At 38.5% G+C, this 20941-nt stretch overlaps 1 protein-coding gene across 1 annotated transcript in view; it reads left to right on the top strand.

Annotated features, from left to right (window-relative positions):
• The window catches only part of NANS (N-acetylneuraminate synthase), a 44305-nt gene that overhangs the window by 11181 nt on the left and 12183 nt on the right, over positions 1–20941 (top strand). The window contains exon 2 of the mRNA XM_077140135.1: positions 9889–10104. Within this exon, the coding sequence (XP_076996250.1) occupies positions 9889–10104 (216 nt within the window). The remainder of the gene's footprint in view (positions 1–9888; positions 10105–20941) is intronic.

Below are 20941 nucleotides of genomic sequence, written 5' to 3' on the forward strand. Positions count from 1 at the left end.
ATGTTGAATAATAGTGGTGATAATGAACATCCTTGTCTTGTTCCAGATCTTGGGGGGAAAGTTTTCAATTTTTCCCCATTGAGGATGATATTAGCTGTGGGTTTTTCATATATTCCCTCTATCATTTTAAGGAAGTTCCCTTGTATTCCTATCCATTGAAGTGTTTTCAACAGGAAAGGATGTTGAATCTTGTCAAATGCCTTCTCTGCATCAATTGAGATGATCATGTGATTTTTCTGCTTTGATTTGTTGATATGGTGTATTACATTAATTGATTTTCTTATGTTGAGACATCCTCGCATACCTGGGATGAATCCTACTTGGTCATGATGTATAATTCTTTTAATGTGTTGTTGGATTCGATTTGCTAGAATTTTGTTGAGGATTTTTGCATCTATATTCATTAGAGACATTGGTCTGTAGTTTTCATTTTTTGTAATATCTTTGCCTGGTTTTGGTATGAGGGTGATGTTGGCTTCATAGAATGAATTAGGTAGCTTTCCCTCCACTTCGATTTTTTTGAAGAGTTTGAGGAGAGTTGGTACTAATTCTTTCTGGAATGTTTGATAGAATTCACATGTGAAGCCGTCTGGTCCTGGACTTTTCTTTTTAGGAAGCTTTTGAATGACTGATTCAATTTCTTTACTTGTGATTGGTTTGTTGAGGTCATCTATTTCTTCTTGAGTCAAAGTTGGTTGTTCATGTCTTTCCAGGAACCCGTCCATTTCCTCTAAATTGTTGTATTTATTAGCGTAAAGTTGTTCATAGTTTCCTGTTATTACCTCCTTTATTTCTGTGAGGTCAGTAGTTATGTCTCCTCTTCCATTTCTGATCTTATTTATTTGCATCCTCTCTCTTCTTCTTTTCGTCAATCTTGCTAAGGGCCCATCAATCTTAATGATTTTCTCATAAAACCAACTTCTGGTCTTATTGATTTTCTCTATTGTTTTCATGTTTTCAATTTCATTTATTTCTGCTCTAATCTTTGTTATTTCTTTCCTTTTGCTTGCTTTGGGGTTAGTTTGCTGTTCTTTCTCCAGTTCTTCCAAGTGGACAGTTAATTCCTGAATTTTTGCCTTTTCTTCTTTTCTGATATAGGCATTTAGGGCAATAAATTTCCCTCTTAGCACTGCCTTTGCTGCGTCCCATAGGTTTTGATATGTTGTGTTTTCGTTTTCATTCGCCTCGAGATATTTACTAATTTCTCTTGCAATTTCTTCCTTGAGCCACTCATTGTTTAAGAGTGTGTTGTTGAGCCTCCACGTATTTGTGAATTTTCTAGCACTCTGCCTATTATTGATTTCCAACTTCATTCCTTTATGATCCGAGAAAGTGTTGTGTATGATTTCAATCTTTTTAAATTTGTTAAGACTTGCTTTGTGACCCAGCATATGGTCTATCTTTGAGAATGATCCATGAGCACTTGAGAAAAAGCTGTATCCTGCTGTTGTGGGATGTAATGTCCTATAAATGTCTGGTAAGTCTAGCTCATTTATAGTAATATTCAGATTCTCTGTTTCTTTATTGATCCTCTGTCTAGATGTTCTGTCCATTGATGAGAGTGGGGAATTGAAGTCTCCAACTATTATGGTATATGTGTCTATTTCCCTTTTCAGTGTTTGCAGTGTATTCCTCACGTATTTTGGGGCATTCTGGTTCGGTGCATAAATATTTATGATTGTTATGTCTTCTTGTTTAATTGTTCCTTTTATTAGTATATAGTGTCCTTCTTTGTCTCTTTTAACTGTTTTACATTTGAAGTCTAATTTGTTGGATATTAGTATAGCCACTCCTGCTCTTTTCTGGTTGTTATTTGCATGAAATATCTTTTCCCAACCTTTCACTTTCAACCTATGTTTATCTTTGGGTCTAAGATGTGTTTCCTGTAGACAGCATATAGAAGGATCCTGTTTTTTAATCCATTCTGCCAGTCTATGTCTTTTGATTGGGGAATTCAGTCCATTAACATTTAGTGTTATTACTGTTTGGATAATATTTTCCTCTACCTTTTTGCCTTTTGTATTATATATATCATATCTGATTTTCCTTCTTTCTACACTCTTCTCCATACCTCTCTCTTCTGTCTTTTCGTATCTGACTCTAGTGCTCCCTTTAGTATTTCTTACAGAGCTGGTAAGAGCTGGTCTCTTGGTCACAAATTCTCTCAGTGACTTTTTGTCTGAAAATGTTTTAATTTCTCCCTCATTTTTGAAGGACAATTTTGCTGGATATAGGAGTCTTGGTTGGCAGTTTTTCTCTTTTAGTAATTTAAATATATCATCCCACTGTCTTCTAGCTTCCATGGTTTCTGCTGAGAAATCTACACATAGTCTTATTGGGTTTCCCTTGTATGTGATGGATTGTTTTTCTCTTGCTGCTTTCAAGATCCTCTCTTTCTCTTTGACCTCTGACATTCTAAGTAGTAAGTGTCTTGGAGAATGCCTATTTTGGTCTATTCTCTTTGGGGTGCGCTGCACTTCTTGGATCTGTAATTTTAGGTCTTTCATAAGAGTTGGGAAATTTTCAGTGATAATTTCTTCCATTAGTGTTTTTCCTCCTTTTCCCTTCTCTTCTCCTTTTGGGATACCCACAACACGTATATTTGTGCGTTTCATATTGTCATTCAGTTCCCTGATCCCCTGCTCAAATTTTTCCATTCTTTTCCCTATAGTTTCTGTTTCTTTTTGGAAATCAGATGTTCCATCCTCCAATTCACTAATTCTAGCTTCTGTCTCTTTAAATCTACCATTGTAGGTGTCCATTGTTTTTTCTATCTTTTCTACTTTGTCCTTCACTCCCATAAGTTCTGTAATTTGTTTTTTCAGTTTTTCTATTTCTTCTTTTTGTTCAGCCCATGCCTTCTTCATGTCCTCCCTCAATTTATTGATTTGGTTTTTGAAAAGGTTTTCCATTTCTGTTCGTATATTCAGCATTACTTGTCTCAGCTCCTGTATCTCATTTGAACTATTGGTTTGTTCCTTTGACTGGGCCATATCTTCAGTTTTCTGAGCGTGATCCGTTATCTTCTGCTGGCGTCTGGGCATTTAATCAGATTTCCCTGGGTGTGGGACCCAGCAGGTTGATTTTTCTGTGAAATCTCTGGGCTCTGTTTTTCTTATCCTGCCCAGTAGGTGGCGCTCGTCTATCTGCGGGTCCCACCAGTAAAAGATGCTGTGGCTCCTTTAACTTTGGAAAACTCTCGCTGTAGGGGAGGGTCGCCAGCCGAAGCGGCTTGGGGGAGTGCCAATCCGAATCTCCCAGCCGGCCCGGGAATCCGCACGTCGGGAGGGTCGCCGGCCTCCGCGGCTTGGGGAAGCGCCTGTCCAAATTTTCCAGCCGGCCCGGGGCGCCAAGTGTGGCGGGGGGGGGCGCTGGCCTCCGCTGCTTGGGGGAGTGCCTATCCTCCATTCCCAGCCGGACCAGGAAGCCATGTGTTTGGAACGGACCCCGGTCGCCAGTCTCCGCGGCTTGGGGGATTTCCGATCCAATTCTCCCAGCTGGTCCAGGGGCCCACGCGTGGCGGAGGGGGGGCGCCAGCCACCGTGGCTTGAGGAGATCACCTGTCCAATTCTCCCAGCCGGCCCTGGAAGGAGGGAGGGAGGGACTCCGGCCGCCTGCTGCCCCAGCCCGGGGAAGCTCGCGCCCCTTGGTGATCTCACCACAGCGGGTTCTCCCAGCCAGTCAGCCGTTCCAGAATGGAATACGCTGTGTTCTTGGTCTCTGTGGTGGCTCCGGGAGCTGTTCTGTACCGTTTCTACTTCCCTATGAGCTGTTCTGGAGGAGGAACTAAGACCCGCGCGTCTTACTAAGCCGCCATCTTCTCCGGAAGTCCAAACACAAACATTCTTAACATACAAACATTCCATACATAGTGTACAATCAGCGCTCACAGTATCTCCACGTAGTAGTATACTCATCACCGTGATCACCTTTTAGAACATTTACATCACTCCCGAAAAAGAAATGAAAAGAAAAAAGGAAAAGCTCACACATACCATACCCCTTACCCCTCCCTCTCATTGACCACTAGTATTTCAATCTACTCAATTTGTTTTAACATTTGTTCCTCCTATTATTTTTTTATTTTTAATCCTTATTTTTTACTTATCTGTCCTGCATGGGCATTTCTTTTTTATTTTTATTTTTTTAGTTAATTAAAAATTTTTTTAAAAAAATAAACAAACACAAACATTCTTAACGTATAATCATTCCATTCTACATATATAATCAGTAATTCACAATATCATCACATAGTTACATATTCATCGTCATGATCATTTCTTAGAACATTTGCATCAATTCAGAAAAAGAAATAAAAAGACAACAGAAAAAAGTCATACATACCATAGCCCTTACCTCTCCCTTTCATTGATCACTAGCATTTCAATCTAAATTTATTTTAACATTTTTCCCCCTATTATTTATTTTTATTCAGTATGTTTTACTTGTCTGTAAAACGATAAGGTAGATAAAAGGAGCATCAGACACAAGGTTTTCACAATCACACAGTCAGATTGTGAAAGTTATATCATTTACAATCATCATCAAGAAACATGGCTACTGGAACACAGCTCTACATTTTCAGGCAGTTCCCTCCAGTCTCTCCATTATGTCTTGGATAACAAGTTGATATCTATTTAATGCATAAGAATAACCTCCAGGATAACCTCTAGACTCTGTTTGGAATCTCTCAGCCATTCATACTTTATTTTGTCTCATTTCTACCTGTAGGGATTCTCGCATGTAAAGCAAGAGCTGAGAACTGAGAAAAGTCTTTTTTACAACCATCACAATCATAAGGTTTCTCACCTATATGGCTTGTAACACTCACAGAAAGAGCTGAACTTTGACAGAGGCTTTCCCACATACCTTACATTCATAGGGTTTATCACCTGTATGAATTCTCACATGTACAGTAAGTGATGTGATTTGAGAAAAGGTTTTTCCACATTCATTGCATTCATAGGGTTTTCCTCTAGAATGAATGTTTAGTGTTTAGTGAGATACTGATTCTGACTGAAGGCTGTACCACATTTGTTACATTAAAGTGGTTTCTTTCCAATATGAATTTTCTCGTGTTCAGTAAGACTTGATTTGCCACCGAAGGCTTTTCCATTCCTTACATATAAAGAGTTTCTCTTCAATATGTCTTCTCTCATGTATAATGAGGCTTGATTTCTGGATGAAAGCTTTCCCACATCCGTCATGTTCATCAGGTTTCTCTCCGGTGTGGATTCTCAGACGGATAGTGATGTTTTCCTTCTGGTTGAAGGCTTTCCACGTTGATTGCATATATAGTGTTTTTCTCCATTCTGAATGTTCTCATGCAAAATGAGGTGTTGCTTTTGGCTGAAAGCTTATCTGCATTCTTTGCGTTCATAGTCTTTCTGTCTACTGTGAATTTTCTCATGTCCTGTGAGATGTGATTTGTGACTAAAGGCTTTTCCACATTCCTTACATGCACAGGGTTTCTTCCCAGAATAAAGTCTTTTCTGTCTGAGATTTGGTATTTGAATTAAAGCATTCCCACATTTCTATGATTTGTCTCTAGTATGAATTTTCTGAGAGATAGAGGTTTTCTGTTTTGTTGAAAGCTTTCCCACATTTATTACGTTTGTGTGCTTATTCCCCTGTATGGCTTTTCAACTGTGGAGTAAAAGATGACTGTAAAAAGCAGACTTACTAAATTCAGGACACTCATCTGGTTTTTCTCTAGTATGAGTTTTCTCATACTCCATGAAGTTTTGCTTTATATAACAGCATCACCACATTCATTACAATACTAATTTGCTTATGAATATTCTCATGCTCAAGGAGCTTGAATACCTGCTTGAAGGATTTCCAGTATTCCTTACATATACAGGGCTTTACTTCTACGTGAGTTTTTGATGAGAATACAACTTTCCCACAGTCATTAAATCCAAATGTTTCTCTCAATTATTAATTCTCAAGTATCTCATGAGCTCGAATTCCCAACAGAAGACCTTCACACTCATTCCACTAAAAGGGGATGACTACCATATGGGACAAACCATGACAAAACTCATTGCATTCATTCTTTTCTCTTATGCGTATTCCCTTGTGTTTAGGTCAGTATGATGCAGATTTTTTCAAAGCAAAATCACATTCTTAGAGGTGATATTTTGAGGAAACAAGGTCTGTGGTCAGAGAAAATATTTTCCCAACTTTCTTACATTCTGCCTTCATCTTCAGTCTGTGCTGTTGTGGAAGTAGATGTAACTTCACTCACAAGCCTTTTGATGGGCTGTTCTTTCTGCTTCTTAACATCCTATGCTTCTTCTTGACAATATCTCCTGTACATTTGTTCCATTGTCTGTGGCTCTTTTTGCTTCAACTAAGGCGCACATTCAGTTTAGTAACTTTACAGTCAGTAAATGGGGAAATGATACAGCACTTGAATGTTATGCTATGGCCAAAATAACACCCATAAATCAACCCTGGAACCCTCAGGCTTCTGAAGGATAAAAAAGATGCATCTTCCAGAGATGCATGAGTAAGCTGGCCCTGGAACAAAGGCCAAAGTGGCAACCTAGGAAGTCTCATTGTAGTCTTAATTTGCATTTTCCTAATGGCTAATGATGTTGAGCATCTTTTCATGGGTTTATTGGCCATTTGTATATCTTTTTTTTGAGAATGTCTGCTTAAGTCCTTTGCCCACTTTTACATTTTTTATTAAAAAAATATTTTTATTGAGAAATCTTCACATACATACAGTCTACCCACAGTATACATCAGTGGCTCACAATATCATCACATAGTTGTGTATTCATCACCATGATCATTTTCAGAACATTTGCATCACTCCATAAAAAGAAATAAAAAGAAAAAAGGAAGAACTCATATGTCCCATACCCCTTACCCACCCCGTTATTTATTTTTTATCCTTATTTTTTTGCTCATCTGTCCATAGCCTGGATAAAATGAGCAGCAGATACAAAATTTTCACAGTCACACAGTCGCATTGTAAAAGCTGTATCATTACACAGTCGTCTTCAAGAATCAAGGCTATTGGAACACAACTCAACAGTTTGTCAGGTACTTCCCTCCAGCGACTCTATCATAAACTAAAAAGGGGTATCTATATAATACATAATAATAACCTCCAGGATAACTTCTTGACTCTGTTTGAAATCTCTCAGCCACTAAAACTTTATTTTGTCTCATTTCTCTCTTCCCCTTTTGGTCAAGAAGGCTTTCTCAGTACCATTATGATGCACCCCAGCTCATCCCCAGGAGTCATGTCCCATATTGCAAGGGAGTCAGGTCCCACGTAGTGGGGAAGGCAATAGAGTTCACCTGCCGAGGTGGCTTAGAGAGAGAAGCTACATTTAAGCAACAAAGTGGTTATCTGGGGGTGACCCTTAGGCATAATTATAGTTAGGTGTAGTTTCTTCTTTGCAGGAATAAGTTTCATAGGGGTGAACCCTAAAATCAAGGGTTCAACCTATTGAATTGGTTGTCCCCACTGCTTGCATGAATATCAAGAATTTCCCAGGTAGGGAAGTTTAATATTTCTTCATTACTCCCCAGTCCCTTGAGGGGACCTTCTTTGGCCCATTTTTTAATTGGGTTGTTTGTCTTCTTGTTATTGAGTTTAGGAGTGCTTTATATAGTCTGGATATTAAGTTTGGATATACAGTTTGAAATTATTTTCTCCCATTCTATAGATTGTCTTTTCACTTTTTTGATAATTTCATTCAGTGCACACATTTTTAATTTTAATGAAATAAAATTTATCTGTTGTTTCTTTTTTTTGCTCTGTGCCTTTGGTATCATCTCTAAGAATCTATTGCTGAATCCCAGGTTATGAAGATTTCCTCTTGTTATCTTCTAAGAGTTTTATAGTTTAGCTCTTATATTTAGGCCATTGGTACATTTTGAGTTGATTTTTGTATATGGTGTGAGGTAGGGGTCTAACTTCGTTCTTCTATATGTGTATATCTAGCTTTCCCAATACCATTTGTAGAAGAGACTCTTCTTTCTCCACTACATGCACTTAACACTCTTGTCAGAAATCTATTGGCCATGGATGTGTGGGTCTGTTTCTGGACTTTGAGTTATGACCCATTGATATATTTGTCTGTCTTTGTGCCATTACCACACTGTCACTTAACAACACCATTTGAAATTGATGTGAATCCACCAACTCTGTTCTTTTTCAAGATTGTTTTGGCTCTGTGCCATATTAATTTGAGGCTCACTTTTTCCATCTTTGCAAAAACAGGCTGCTGAAATTTTAATAGGTTTGCATTGAATTTGAATATTACTTTTGGCTAATATTCACATGTTAAGAGGGTTAACTCTTTCAGTTCCTGAACATGGGATGTCTTGCCATTATTTAGATCTTTAATTTCTTTCAGCCACGTTCTTAGTTTTCACGATAACTAGTGTTTTGTACCTTAGTTAAATTTTTCCTTTAGATGCTATTATAAATAGAATTGTTTTCTTAATTTCTTCTTAAGAGTGTTCATTGCTAGTGTATGGGAACACAATTTTTTTCTATGTGTTGATCTTGTACCCCCACCCCATTTAGCTGAATTAATTTGTTAGCCCTAATCATTTTTTTTTAATTCCTTTGGGTTTTATATATATATATATATATAATATCACGTCTTCTGCATATATAGTTTTACTTCTTCCTTAACAATTTGGCTACCTTTTATTTCTTTTTCTCAGTCAAGTACTTCTTTTTTTTTTTTTTTAACTTTTTTTCCCATATAGTATAACATATATGTGAAGCAAAGAAATAAAAAAGCATTAGTTTTCAAAGCACTCTTCAACAAATGGTTACAAGACATCCCAGAGTTTGTCATGGGCTATCATACGATCCTCTCATATTTTTCCTTCTAGCTGCTCCAGAATATAGGAACTAGAGGGCTTAAATATTTTTTTATCATCACAATTACCTTTTTTCCGTCTTCTTTTTGTGAAAAATAACACATGTACAAAAAAGCTATAAATTTCAAAGCACAGCACCACAATTAGTTGAAGAACATATTTGAGTTTGACATGGGTTATAGTTTCACAATTTTAGGTTTTTTACTTCTAGCTGCTCTAAAATACTGGAGACTAAAAGAGATATCAGTGTAATGATTCAGCATTCATATTCATTTTTAAATCCTATCTTATCTGTATAACTCCACCATCACCTTTGATCTTTCCGTCCTTCTCTTTAGGGGAGTTTGGGCTATGGCAATTCTAAATTTTTGATATTGGAAGGGTCTGTCACTAATATGAGCAAGGGAAGTGGAGCTATCTGGTGTTCTGGAGAGGCTGGGCTAGGTTTCAGAACTTATCTGGACCGGGGACCCATCTGGACTTTATAGGTTTCTGGAAAGTTACGCTAGTGCCTGGAACCCTTGTGGAATCTTATATATTGCCCTAGGTGTTCTTTGGGATTGGCTGAAATGGTCCTGGTTATGATAGGTAGCAAGGTCTACCTGAAGCTTGCATAAGAGCAACTCCAGAGTAGCCTCTCGACTCTATTTGAACTCTCTCTGCCACTGATACTTTATTAATTACACCTCTTTTTCCCCTTTTGTCAGGATGAAATTGTTGATCCCACAGTGCCAGGTCTGGATTCATCCCTGGAAGTCATCTCCCATGTCTCTGGCAAGGATTTCTTGTACAATATTGAATAGTGGTAAAAGTGGGCATCCTTGTCTCATTCCTGATCTTAAGGGGAAAACTTTTAAGCCTTTCACCATTGAGTGTGATATTAGCTGCAGGTTTCTTATAAATGACCTTTATCATGCCGACAACTGCATGTTGTTTTTAAAGATAATGATGTGTGTCAGCTGCCCCAACCTTCCTATTTTCTCTGAGAATCTATACCACATCATTCAGAAAAGTCCTAATATATTTCAGGAATGCGGAGCTGATTGTGCCAAGTTCCAGAAGAGCGAGCTGGAATACAAGTTTAATCGGAAAGCTTTGGAACGGCCATATCCTTCAAAACATTCCTGGGGAAAAACCTATGGTGAGCACAAACGGCACCTGGAGTTCAGCCACGCTCAGTACAGGGAGCTGCAGAGCTATGCTGCGGAGGTGGGGATCTTCTTCACTGCCTCTGGCATGGATGAGGTGAGCCCTTTGCCCATGTAGTCGATGGAACCTAAAAACATTGTTATGGCTCTTGAAATGCTTGGGATTCTTTTGGCCAACCAGCTTGGCTGAAGCAGATTCTAATTCATTTTCTAGGAGTCTCACTTTGGGGACAAGGGAACAGTTTTTTAGAGGTTGCTGAGAGATACCTGATCTTTACAGAATTGCTGCCCTGCAGGTTGAGGCAGGGGCCTTCCTCTGTCTAGTTCTAGGTTTGAAAACTAGATTTGCCCAAAGTCAGTATGAGCTGCTGACAGGTTGGCGTTCCATGTCAGGTAGGAACATATAAGTGATTTATGTATCAGCCACAGACCCAAACAGCCCCCCGTAAGCCATTTCAGTCTTTTGAATGTACTTACAGCCTGGAAGAGCTTCTGAGGTGGTTTATGGTGTCATCTATAGAAATAGGATTGTTTTGTTAAACCATCAGAACATTGGCCTCTGGTTAACTATTGTTCTTTCAAAGTGCTGGTTCCTTTGGAAGACAGGAGGGTGCATTTCCAGCTCCTTAGTCTGGGAGCCAAGTACCCTGGAACCCAGAAGTTTTTCGATTCCAGCTTAGCATCCTGAGGAACTTGAGGAGTCCAGGCCCACCTCCCACTATATTCTCCTGGCATTCCTTGTTTCTGTGATCATATGTGAAATGCCTCTCCTCCCTACTCAACTGTTAGCCCCATGTCATCCCCAGGGAAATTATTTGTTGAATAAATAAATGAATGAATGAATGAGACAAATAAAAGGGAGAGATAGCCGTCACATACAAGACTAATGAGTCTGTGGCAGTGGTTCCCAAAGTGTGGTTCAGGAACCCTGGGGTTTCCTGAAACTTTTTAGGAGATTCATGATGTCAAACTATTGTTCTGATGATCTTTGAGTGTTATTTGCCCTTTTCACCCTCATTTCCTCATAACATATGGAGAAGTTTCCTCAAGGATGATGTCATCATTCTGGGAGCCACTCATGAAAACTGCTTTTTATGGTTGTTGTTGTTGTTATTATTATTATTATTATAGCTTTATTGATATACCATACTAGTCACCCAGTTAAAATGTGTAATTTGCAGGTTTTAATGTACTCACAGAGTTGGGCAACCATCACCGCAGTCTAATTTTGAAACATTTTCACCAACCCCAAAAGAAACCCAGTACTTGTTAGCTGTCACTCCCCAATCCTTCCATACCCCAGCCCTAGACAACCACTAATCTACTTTCTTTCTCCATTGATTTGTCTGTTCTGGATATTTCATATAATGAAATCATATAATAATGGCCTTTTGTATCTGGCTTTCAAGCAGCATGATGTTTTCAGGGTTCATCCATGTTCTAGCATATATCAGTACTTCATTCCTTTCTTGGCCAACTATTTCACTGTGTAGCTATACCACATTTTATTCATTCATTATAAATGGACATTTGGACTGTTTCTGCTTTTTGGCTATTATGAATAATGTTGCTTTGAACATTTGTATACAAGTTCTTGTCTAGACATGGTTTCATTCTGCTTGTGTATACCTTGGAGTGAAATTGCAGTATCATATGGTAACTATAACCTTTTGAGGAACCACCAAACTGTTTTCCAAAGTAGCTGTATGTTCTAGTTTGCTAGCTGCCGGAATGCAATATACCAGAAACGGAATGGCTTCTAAAAAGGAGAATTTAATAAGTTGCAAGTTAATAGTTTTTAGGCCATGGAAATGTCCCAATTAAAGTAAGTCTATAGAAGTGTCCAATCTAAGGCATCCAGGGAAAGATACCTTAATTCAAGAAGGCTGATGAAGTTCAGAGTTTCTCTCTCAAGTGGAAAGGCACATGGCAAGCACGGCATCATCTGCTAGCTTCCTCTCCAGCTCCCCGGGAGGCGTTTTACTTCTTCTCCAAAAGTCGCTGGCTGGTGAACTCCCTGCTTCGTGGTTCTGCAGTGTTCTCTGCTCTCTCAGATTCTCACGCATTCTCCAAAATGTTTCCTCTTTTATAGGATTCCAGTAAAGTAATCAAGACCCACCTGGAATGGGTGGAGACATGTCTCCACCTAAAATCCAGTTTAACAACCACTCCTGATTGAGTAACATCTCCAGGGAAATAATCTAATTAAAGTTTCGAACATACAGTACTGAATAGGGACTAGAAGAAATGGCTGCCTTTATAGAATAGAATTAGGATTAAAACATGACTTTTCTAGTATGCAAACATCCTTTCAAACCTGCACATTGTACCATTTTACATTTCCACCAGCAATGGGTGAGAGTTCTGATATCTCCACATCCTTGCTGACGTTTGTTATTATCTGTCTTTTTTTTTTGGCTTTTTTTTTTATTAATTAAAAAAAATTAACTAACACAATATTTAGAAATCATTCCATTCTACATATGCAATCAGTAATTCTTAATATCATCACATAGATGTATGATCATCATTTCTTAGTACATATGCATCGATTTAGAAAAAGAAATAGCAAGACAACAGAAAAAGAAATAAAATGATAATATAGAGAAAAAATAAAAATAAAAAATACAAAAATATATAAGAAAAAAACAACTATAGCTCAGATGCAGCTTCATTCAGTGTTTTAACATAATTACATTACAATTAGGTAGTATTGTGCTGTCCATTTTTTTTTTTTTTTAGAAATCATACCATTCTACATATGCAATCAGTAATTCTTAACATCATCACATAGATGCATGATCATCGTTTCTTAGTACATTTGCATCGGTTTAGAAGAACTAGCAATATAACCGAAAAAGATACAGAATGTTAACATAGAGAAAAAAAATAAAAGTAATAATAGTAAGAACAAAACAAAACAACACAAAACAAAACAAAAACCTATAGCTCGGATGCAGCTTCATTCAGTGTTTTAACGTGATTACTTTACAATTAGGTATTATTGTGCTGTCCATTTTTGAGTTTTTGTATCTAGTCCTATTGCACAGTCTGTATCCCATCAGCTCCAATTACCCATTATCTTACCCTGTTTCTAACTCCTGCTGAACTCTGTTACCAATGACATATTCCAAGTTTATTCTCAAGTGTCAGTTCACATCATTGGGACCATACAGTATTTGTCTTTTAGTTTTTGGCTGGACTCACTCAGAATAATGTTCTCTAGGTCCATCCATGTTATTACATGCTTCATAAGTTTATCCTGCCTTAAAGCTGCATAATATTCCATCGTATGTATATACCATAGTTTGTTTAGCCACTCGTCTGTTGATGGACATTTTGGCTGTTTCCATCTCTTTGCAATTGTAAATAAAGCTGCTATAAACATTGGTGTGCAAATGTCCGTTTGAGTTTTTGCCCTTAATTCCTTTGAGTAGATTCCCAGCAATGATATTGCTGGGTCGTATGGCAATTCTATATTCAGCTTTTTGAGGAACCGCCAAACTGCCTTCCACAGTGGTTACACCATTTGACATTCCCACCAACAGTGGATAAGTGTGCCTCTTTCTCCGCATCCTCTCCAGCACTTGTCATTTTCTGTTTTGTTGATAATGGCCATTCTGGTGGGTGTGAGATGATATCTCATTGTGGTTTTGATTTGCATTTCTCTAATGGCCAGGGACATTGAGCAGCTCTTCATGTGCCTTTAGGCCATTTGTATTTCCTCCTCTGAGAGGTGTCTATTCAAGTCTTTTTCCCATTTTGTAATTGGGTTGGCTGTCTTTTTGTTGTTGAGATGAACAATCTCTTTATAAATTCTGGATACTAGACCTTTATCTGATATGTCGTTTTCAAATATTGATCCCATTGTGTAGGCTGTCTTTCTACTTTCTTGATGAAATTCTTTGATGCACAAAAGTGTTTAATTTTGAGGAGTTCCCATTTATTTATTTCCTTCTTCAGTGCTCTTGCTTTAGGTTTAAGGTCCATAAAACTGCCTCCAATTGTAAGATTCATAAGATATCTCCCTACATTTTCCTCTAACTGTTTTATGGTCTTAGACCTAATGTTTAGATCTTTGATCCATTTTGAGTTAACTTTTGTATAGGGTGTGAGATATGGGTCTTCTTTCATTCCTTTGCATATGGATATCCAGTTCTCTAGGCACCATTTGTTGAAGAGACTGTTCTGTCCCAGTTGAGTTGGCTTGACTGCCTTATCAAAGATCAAATGTCCATAGATGAGAGGGTCTATATCTGAGCACTCTATTCAATTCCATTGGTCGATATATCTATCTTTATGCCAATACCATGCTGTTTTGACCACTGTGGCTTCATAATATGCCTTAAAGTCAGGCAGTGCAAGACCTCCAGCTTCGTTTTTTTTCCTCAAGATGTTTTTAGCAATTCGGGGCACCCTGCCCTTCCAGATAAATTTGCTTATTGGTTTTTCTTTTTCTGAAAAATAAGTTGTTGGGATTTTGATTGGTATTGCATTGAATCTGTAAATCAATTTAGGTAGGATTGACATCTTAATTATATTTAGTCTTCCAATCCATGAACACGGTATGCCCTTCCATCTATTTAGGTCTTCTGTGATTTCTTTTAGCAGTTTTTTGTAGTTTTCTTTATATAGGTTTTTTGTCTCTTTAGTTAAATTTATTCCTAGGTATTTTATTCTTTTAGTTGCGATTGTAAATGGGATTCGTTTCTTGATTTCCCCCTTCGCTTGTTCATTGCTAGTGTATAGAAATGCTACAGATTTTTGAATGTTGATTTTGTAACCTGCTACTTTGTTGTATTCATTTATTAGCTCTAGTAGTTTTGTTGTGGATTTTTCCAGGTTTTCGACGTATAGTATCATATCGTCTGCAAACAGTGATAGTTTTACTTCTTCCTTTCCAATTTTGATGCCTTGTATTTCTTTTTCTTGTCTAATTGCTCTGGCTAGAACCTCCAACACAATGTTGAATAATAGTGGTGATAGTGGACATCCTTGTCTTGTTCCTGATCTTAGGGGGAAAATTTTCAATTTTTCCCCATTGAGGATGATATTAGCTGTGGGTTTTTCATATATTCCCTCTATCATTTTAAGGAAGTTCCCTTGTATTCCTATCCATTGAAGTGTTTTCAACAGGAAAGGATGTTGAATCTTGTCAAATGCCTTCTCTGCATCAATTGAGATGATCATGTGATTTTTCTGCTTTGATTTGTTGATATGGTGTATTACATTAATTGATTTTCTTATGTTGAACCATCCTTGCATACCTGGGATGAATCCTACTTGGTCATGATGTATAATTCTTTTAATGTGTTGTTGGATTCGATTTGCTAGAATTTTATTGAGGATTTTTGCATCTATATTCATTAGAGAGATTGGCCTGTAGTTTTCTTTTTTTGTAATATCTTTGCCTGGTTTTGGTATGAGGGTGATGTTGGCTTCATAGAATGAATTAGGTAGCTTTCCCTCCGCTTCAATTTTTTTGAAGAGTTTGAGAAGAGTTGGTACTAATTCTTTCTGGAATGTTTGATAGAATTCAGATGTGAAGCCGTCTGGTCCTGGACTTTTCTTTTTAGGAAGCTTTTGAATGACTGATTCAATTTCTTTACTTGTGATTGGTTTGTTGAGGTCATCTATGACTTCTTGAGTCAAAGTTGGTTGTTCATGTCTTTCCAGGAACCCGTCCATTTCCTCTAAATTGTTGTATTTATTAGCGTAAAGTTGTTCATAGTTTCCTGTTATTACCTCCTTTATTTCTGTGAGGTCAGTAGTTATGTCTCCTCTTCCATTTCTGATCTTATTTATTTGCATCCTCTCTCTTCTTCTTTTTGTCAATCTTGCTAAGGGCCCATCAATCTTATTGATTTTCTCATAGAACCAACTTCTGGCCTTATTGATTTTCTCTATTGTTTTCATGTTTTCAATTTCATTTATTTCTGCTCTAATCTTTGTTATTTCTTTCCTTTTGCTTGCTTTGGGGTTAGTTTGCTGTTCTTTCTCCAGTTCTTCCAAATGGATAGTTAATTCCTGAATTTTTGCCTTTTCTTCTTTTCTGATATAGGCATTTAGGGCAATAAATTTCCCTCTTAGCACTGCCTTTGCTGCGTCCCATAGGTTTTGATATGTTGTGTTTTCATTTTCATTCGCCTCGAGGTATTTGCTAATTTCTCTAGCAATTTCTTCTTTGACCCAGTCGTTGTTTAGGAGTGTGTTGTTGAGCCTCCACGTATTTGTGAATTTTCTGGCATTCTGCCTATTATTGATTTCCAACTTCATTCCTTTATGATCCGAGAAAGTGTTGTGTATGATTTCAATCTTTTTAAATTTGTTAAGACTTGCTTTGTGACCCAGCATATGGTCTATCTTTGAGAATGATCCATGAGCACTTGAGAAAAAGCTGTATCCTGCTGTTGTGGGATGTAATGTCCTATAAATGTCTGGTCAGTCTAGCTCATTTATAGTAATATTCAGATTCTCTATTTCTTTATTGATCCTCTGTCTAGATGTTCTGTCCATTGATGAGAGTGGGGAATTGAAGTTTCCAACTATTATGGTATATGAGTCTATTTCCCTTTTCAGTGTTTGCAGTGTATTCCTCACGTATTTTGGGGCATTCTGGTTCGGTGCATAAATATTTATGATTGTTATGTCTTCTTGTTTAATTGTTCCTTTTATTAGTAGATAGTGTCCTTCTTTGTCTCTTTTAACTGTTTTACATTTGAAGTCTAATTTGTTGGATATTAGTGTAGCCACTCCTGCTCTTTTCTGGTTGTTTTTTGCATGAAATATCTTTTCCCAACCTTTCACTTTCAACCTATGTTTATCTTTGGGTCTAAGATGTGTTTCCTGTGGACAGCATATAGAAGGATCCTGTTTTTTAATCCATTCTGCCAGTCTATGTCTTTTGATTGGGGAATTCAGTCCATTAACATTTAGTGTTATTACTGTTTGGATAATATTTTCCTCTACCTTTTTGCCTTTGTATTATATATATCATATCTGATTTTCCTTCTTTCTTCACTCTTCTCCATACCTCTCTCTTCTGTCTTTTCGTATCTGACTCTAGTGCTCCCTTTAGTATTTCTTACAGAGCTGGTAAGAGCTGGTCTCTTGGTCACAAATTCTCTCAGTGACTTTTTGTCTGAGAATGTTTTAATTTCTCCCTCATTTTTGAAGGATAATTTTGCTGGATATAGGAGTCTTGGTTGGCCGTTTTTCTCTTTTAGTAATTTAAATATATCATCCCACTGTCTTCTAGCTTCCATGGTTTCTGCTGAGAAATCTACACATAGTCTTATTGGGTTTCCCTTGTATGTGATGGATTGTTTTTCTCTTGCTGCTTTCAAGATCCTCTCTTTCTCTTTAACCTCTGACATTCTAACTAGTAAGTGTCTTGGAGAACGCCTATTTGGGTCTAATCTCTTTGGGGTGCACTGCACTTCTTGGATCTGTAATTTTAGGTCTTTCATAAGAGTTGGGAAATTTTCAGTGATAATTTCTTCCATTAGTTTTTCTCCTCCTTTTCCCTTCTCTTCTCCTTCTGGGACACCCACAACACGTATATTTGTGCGGTTCATATTGTCCTTGTGTTCCCTGATACCCTGTTCAAATTTTTCCATTCTTTTCCTGATATTTTCTGTTTCTTTTTGGAATTCAGATGTTCCATCCTCCAAATCACTAATTCTATCTTCTGTCTCTTTAAATCTATCATTGTAAGGTATCCATTGTTTTTTCCATCTTTTCTACTTTATCCTTCACTTCCATAAGTTCTGTGATTTGTTTTTTCAGTTTTTCTATTTCTTCTTTATGTTCAGCCCATGTCCTTTTTATGTCCTCCCTCAATTTATCGATTTCATTTTTGAAGAGGTTTTCCATTTCTGTTCGTATATTCAGCATTAGCTGTCTCAGCTCTTGTATCTCATTTGAACTATTGGTTTGTTCCTTTGACTGGGCCATATTCTCAGTCTTTTGAGCATGGACAGTTATCTTCTGCTGCTGGCGTCTGGGCATTTAGTCAGATTTCCCTGGGTGTCGGATCCAACAAGGTTGTAAGATTTTTCTGTGAAATCTCTGGGTTCTGTTTTTCTTATCCTGCCCAGTAGGTGGCGCTCGTGGCACACGTTTGTCTGCGGGTCCCACCAGTAAAAAGTGCTGTGGGTCCTTTAACTTTGGAAAACTCTCGCCGTCTGGGAGGTTCGCTAGCCGAAGCGGCTTGGAAGAGTGCCAGCCAGCCCGGGGTCCGAACGCGGGGAGGGTCGCTGGCCGCCGCAGCCCGGGAAAGCGCCCGTCCGAATTTCCTAGTCGACCCGGGGCGCCAAGTGTGACGGGAGGGCGCCAGCTGCAGCGGCCCACCCAGGAGAGTGCACGTTCCCGGGGAGTCATGGGTTTGGAAGGGCCCACCCCCCGTCGCCGTTCTCCGCAGCCTGGGGATTTCCGATCCAATTCTCTCAGTTGGTCCGGGGGGCCGCGCGTGGTGTGGGCACCAGCCGCCGCGGTTTGAGGGGACCGCCTGTCCAATTCTCCCAGCCGGCCCGGGGAGGGGGAAGGGAGTGACTGCGGCCGCTTGCCGCCCCACCCGGTGAAGCCCGCGCCCCTCGGCGATCTCACCAGAGCGGGTTCTCTCAGCCAGCCAGCCATTCCAGGATGGGGTACACTGTCTTTTTTATCTCTGTCGTGGCTTTGGGAGCTGTTCTGTATCGTTTCTACTCCCCTAGTAGCTGTCCTGGAGGAGAAACTAAGATCCGCGCGTCTTACTAAGCCGCCATCTTCTCCGGAAGTCCCTGGATTGGCAATAGAAGATTCTTCCTCCCACACTGGGGCCCTCGGTTCAATTCCTGGTGTTTGCCCATGAAAAAAACATTGTACGTGGCCCAAGTCCTCCACGAGCTATGGGCGCCTCCTCCGTGAGTCCCACAGCTTATCTGTCTTTTTTATTCTAATTATCCTGATGAATGTGAAGTGGCATCTCACTGTGGTTTTTGATTTGATGGCTAATGATGTTGAACATCTTTTTTATGTTCTTTTTGGCCATTTATGTATCTTCTTTGGTGAAAATGTCTATTCAGATTTTTGTCCATGTTTTAATTGGGTTATTTTTCTGTTTAATTATTGAGTAGTAGGAGCTCTTTATATATTCTAGAAACAAGTCCCTTATCACATATATAGGTTGCAAAAATTTTTTCCTATTTTGAGTTATTTTTTACTTCCTTGATGGTGTCCTTTGAAGCACAAAAGTTTTAACTGTTGGTAATGCCTAATTTAGCCCTTTTTTTGTATACTTGGGCTTTCTTTTTTTTTCTTGCTTATGAACATTATTTTTTGATATTAGCATTTATTGCATACTTTTAGCAGGATTAAGCTTTTAAATGAGCATTTTCTATTTTTACCACTTTGAGATTAGATATTCAAATATGAAGATAGCTTTTTTTGTTTTAAATACCTCTAATAACTTGAATAAGAATTCTAAATGCCTACAATCTAAGTATAAGTGGAATTAATGTGGTTTCTTGGAAAGGTCTATGTCGTAATTTACCCTGTGTTACACTTTACCCCATAGCATTGAGACCACACATACCAGGGAAAAATTGTATCACTTTAGCAATTTACTCAAGACTGATTATTCTTATTTTTTGAAATGCATATGTGGACACTATCTACTGGTTGATTGCCGATGCTTCTACACAACCTCAGCTTCTCTCCTACTGATTTTAAATTCCTCATTTCAAGTATGCATTTTTTTTAATGCTCGTTAACACAGAGAAAAAGAAATTTTGTATCCCATATAATGTTAAAAGTGGTACATCAGTTGGTATGGCAAAACAATATTTAATGTGCTATGGTAAGTTTGTATGCTTAAAAATAAAAAGTAAAAAAAATTTTATAAACAGATGTGAGGTGGGGACTATTAAAGAGGAAAAGAGACCTGAAATTGTATAACCAAATGCAACATGACCTTGAAGAAATAAACTGGGAAAGACATCTCTGAGATTATGAGGGAAGCCTGAACATAGATTATCGAGTTATGGGTCCACTGAAATATTACCAGGAGAATTAACATGTCTGGGATTCGCTTTAAAATAATCTGGGGGTGGAGGGAGGGGAGTGGGTCAGGGACGAAGGCCTTTATACACCACCCACAGGGGACACAAACCAGATGACAACAGGCAGGAGCCCAAGTATGAGAGCTGCTGTGCACCAGCCACAATGCTAAGCCACTGACACGCGACACTTCAACTTTCCGACACCCATTCCATGACGTTAGCCGGGGTGCGGACTTCCCCAAGGCCACGCAGTGGAAGGAGAGGCCCTGAGCGCGCTCCTATCCTGTGGCCTCACCTGGATCAGGTCCCTCATGCAAGCCAGTTCCCTCACAAGCACAGACACCCTCAAAAGGCAGCGGGCAGGTCCTGCTTTCTGCCTAAGCCGACTGCCGTCTGACTGCCATCATATCTGTTACGTTAAATTTTAGTACATTTCTCTAAGTATGCTGGTCCTTAAGAGATGCCACTTAGAAAGGGCTTGTGCATTCTTGAATTTTAACAGTGTGTCAGTTTTAAACTACAATGTGATATTACTATATAACTATCAATATGGCCAAAATAAAAAGTGGTGCTAACACCAGATGCTGTTGAGGAAGTGGAGAAAACGGATCACTCATACATTGCTGATGGGAGTGTAGAATGGTCCCACACTCTGGGAAATAATATGGCCATGTTTCTTTTAAACAACTTTATTGAGATATAATTCACAAAACATACTGTTCCTCCTGAAAGTACACCAAAAGTTTCTTATAAACTAGACATGTGCTTACCTACAGCCCAGGAATTGTACTCTTGGATGTTCATCCCAGAGAAATGAAAACTTCCGTTCACACAAACACTTGTGAGAGTAACAACTTTATTCATGGTTGTGACTAATATCACAAATAGTATATA

This window comes from Tamandua tetradactyla, chromosome 2, assembly GCF_023851605.1.
Source record: "Tamandua tetradactyla isolate mTamTet1 chromosome 2, mTamTet1.pri, whole genome shotgun sequence".
NCBI lineage: Eukaryota > Metazoa > Chordata > Mammalia > Pilosa > Myrmecophagidae > Tamandua > Tamandua tetradactyla.